Source organism: Propithecus coquereli, unplaced genomic scaffold, assembly GCF_000956105.1.
Source record: "Propithecus coquereli isolate 6110/MARCELLA unplaced genomic scaffold, Pcoq_1.0 Scaffold256, whole genome shotgun sequence".
Lineage (NCBI taxonomy): Eukaryota > Metazoa > Chordata > Mammalia > Primates > Indriidae > Propithecus > Propithecus coquereli.
In genome coordinates this window covers 2,193,682-2,195,910 of record NW_012148130.1, presented here as the reverse complement: position 1 = coordinate 2,195,910, position 2,229 = coordinate 2,193,682, and the positions used below count along the sequence as shown (strand labels likewise).

The 2,229-nt window shown below is 43.6% G+C and overlaps 1 protein-coding gene across 1 annotated transcript in view; it reads left to right on the top strand.

The window, feature by feature from the left end:
• ZNF839 (zinc finger protein 839) overlaps positions 1–2,229 on the top strand; it is a 41,615-nt gene that overhangs the window by 19,201 nt on the left and 20,185 nt on the right. Inside the window, exon 3 of the mRNA XM_012647057.1 lies at positions 31–261. Coding sequence (XP_012502511.1) covers positions 31–261 — 231 coding nt within the window. The remainder of the gene's footprint in view (positions 1–30; positions 262–2,229) is intronic.

Below are 2,229 nucleotides of genomic sequence, written 5' to 3'. Positions count from 1 at the left end.
ATTTATTTTTGGGTGTGCAACACTATCTAGAATGGCCAGTCTGTAGAATCTGAAGAGGCGCTGGTGTCTGAACCAGAAAATGGAAGTCCTTCTGCTCTTTGGGGATCAGAGAGACACCTAGGACCTGGAAGTGGATACTCCGAGACCTCTGCAGAGTCCAGGACAGCTGTCCTCCAGCAGAGAGGAGTGGCTCAGCCACACGGGAGCCCTGCTGTGGCAGAGGGACAGAGCGCATCCAAGGGCAAAGCCAGGCTCAAGGAGGTACGTCACTCTTATAACCCTGTGCTTGAAACCTGTTTCTCTGGCATAGTATGTGGCAATTCACTATTGACCTTCTTTACTTTACAAATAAAATATCCAGATCAACTAAGCAGTTCACCTGAAAGATAATTGGATAAAGTATGTAATAAATTCAAGTTATCTGAAATAATTCACAGGTTTACCTGATGATAGGCTCTTCGGTGTAGCTCTAAGAGCTGCTCGACTTTATAAGTTTTGGAATAGTTATGACCTGTGTTTACACGGAAGCAGTTTAGAAAACAATGGAAATGATTGAATTTAATTGGGTTGACTTGGAAAAGTAGAACCCTAAACTTATCCAAATTGTCTTTGGCTAGAATATATTTATTTGCCTGGTAATGGCCAATTGAGTATCTTAAAGAAAAGAAGCGGAAAATATAGCGAGAGAGAACATGAGCTAAGTTAGTGAGACCACTGGCTCCCAGAAAGAGTGGCTGTTGGGGGCCCAGGGCCTCAACTCCTATATAGAAAGGGAAGAAGTGGTGGTTTTCAGAGAGGAAGTGGGTTTCCTAGAAAGTCTCCTGGGGCAAATGTAATGTTACTTGTTCTAGTAGCAAATTTAAACCCGGGTGAGTTAGCTTTACTCTCATTTGGGCTTGTATTGTGATAATCCTGGATGACTAATTTTTAGAAGCAGGAGGTTAGGTAGTCTTCAACTTGATTCATTCATTAACATTCAAAATAGCCGCCGTTTATTGAGCATTTTCTGCCTAGCAACTCAACCCCACCAAATCCTGATGCCAACACACTACAAGCTTCCAGGAGGCCTCGTTTTATTTATTACATAACAATTATTTTCCCATCATAGTAGATGAGTAACTTGAAATTCAGAGAGGCTAAATAACTTGTGCAAGGTTGTCCTGAAGGTAGGTGGCAGATCCAGAATCTGAGTCCAGGCTGTTTGGTGTGTGAGAGGGTGTCTGAGTGAGGCCCGGGCTGGTCTGTACATCAGTGACTCTGCTATGATGACACTGTCAGCTTGATTTACAATGTCCCGTTGGTCCCACAGAGAATTGGAGGACCATTATCTGAGATAATTCACAGGTTTTGCCTGTTTAAAATGACTATAGGGCCTTTGGTATAGCTCCAAAAGCTGCTTACCTTTATAAGTTTTGGAATAATTGTAACCTGTGTTTACATGGAAGCAGTTTCGAAAACCATAGAAATTGTCTTCTCTGGTTTTCTAACTGGAAATGGTTTCCAGGGCTATTCTCAATTCTTGTGGATGAGAATTTCCCCAGGAATGGACATTAATTTATACATTTACTGGGTATAAGTATCAGGCCCTGTTCTGGGTATGGAGGAGACAGTGTGCCTAAGACCGACTCAGCCCCTGCTCTTGGGGGAGAAAGATGACAGTCAAACCAGTCGGTTGGCAGAAGTGCCCGGGGCATGTGAGCATAAAGCAGAAGACTGAGGAGCTGCCCTGTCTGCTGTTACTAAGCTTATCTGGAATTTAGGCCAGGTCATGACGAGGCAATACCCTATATTCTGGCCTTCCTGCACTTCCTCTAGAGTTGAAATCAGCTGGCCATTTCTTTCCAAAGGTTATTGAAAGTCAAACTTTTTTTGTTTGTTTGTTTTTTGGAGACAAGGCCTTGCTCTGTTGCCCAGGCTGGAGTGCAGTGGCATGATCATAGCTCACTGCAGCCTTCAACTCCTGACTCAAGTGATCCTCCTGCCTCAGCCTCCCAAAGTTCTGGGATTACAGGCATGAGCCACCGCACCTGATTATAATTAAACATTTTTGTCTACAAATGAAAAGATTTTCCTTTAGTTTTTCTGTGTGTTTGATGAGCATCTGTAGCCCTCCTCTGAACCCCTTCCAGTCCTTTGCAGATCCTAATTAATCTGTCTTCCTAAGCCCCAATCTTGTGACCTGGCTGAAACTCAGGACACTTTGTTCCAGAACTTCCTTGGCTTCCTCCT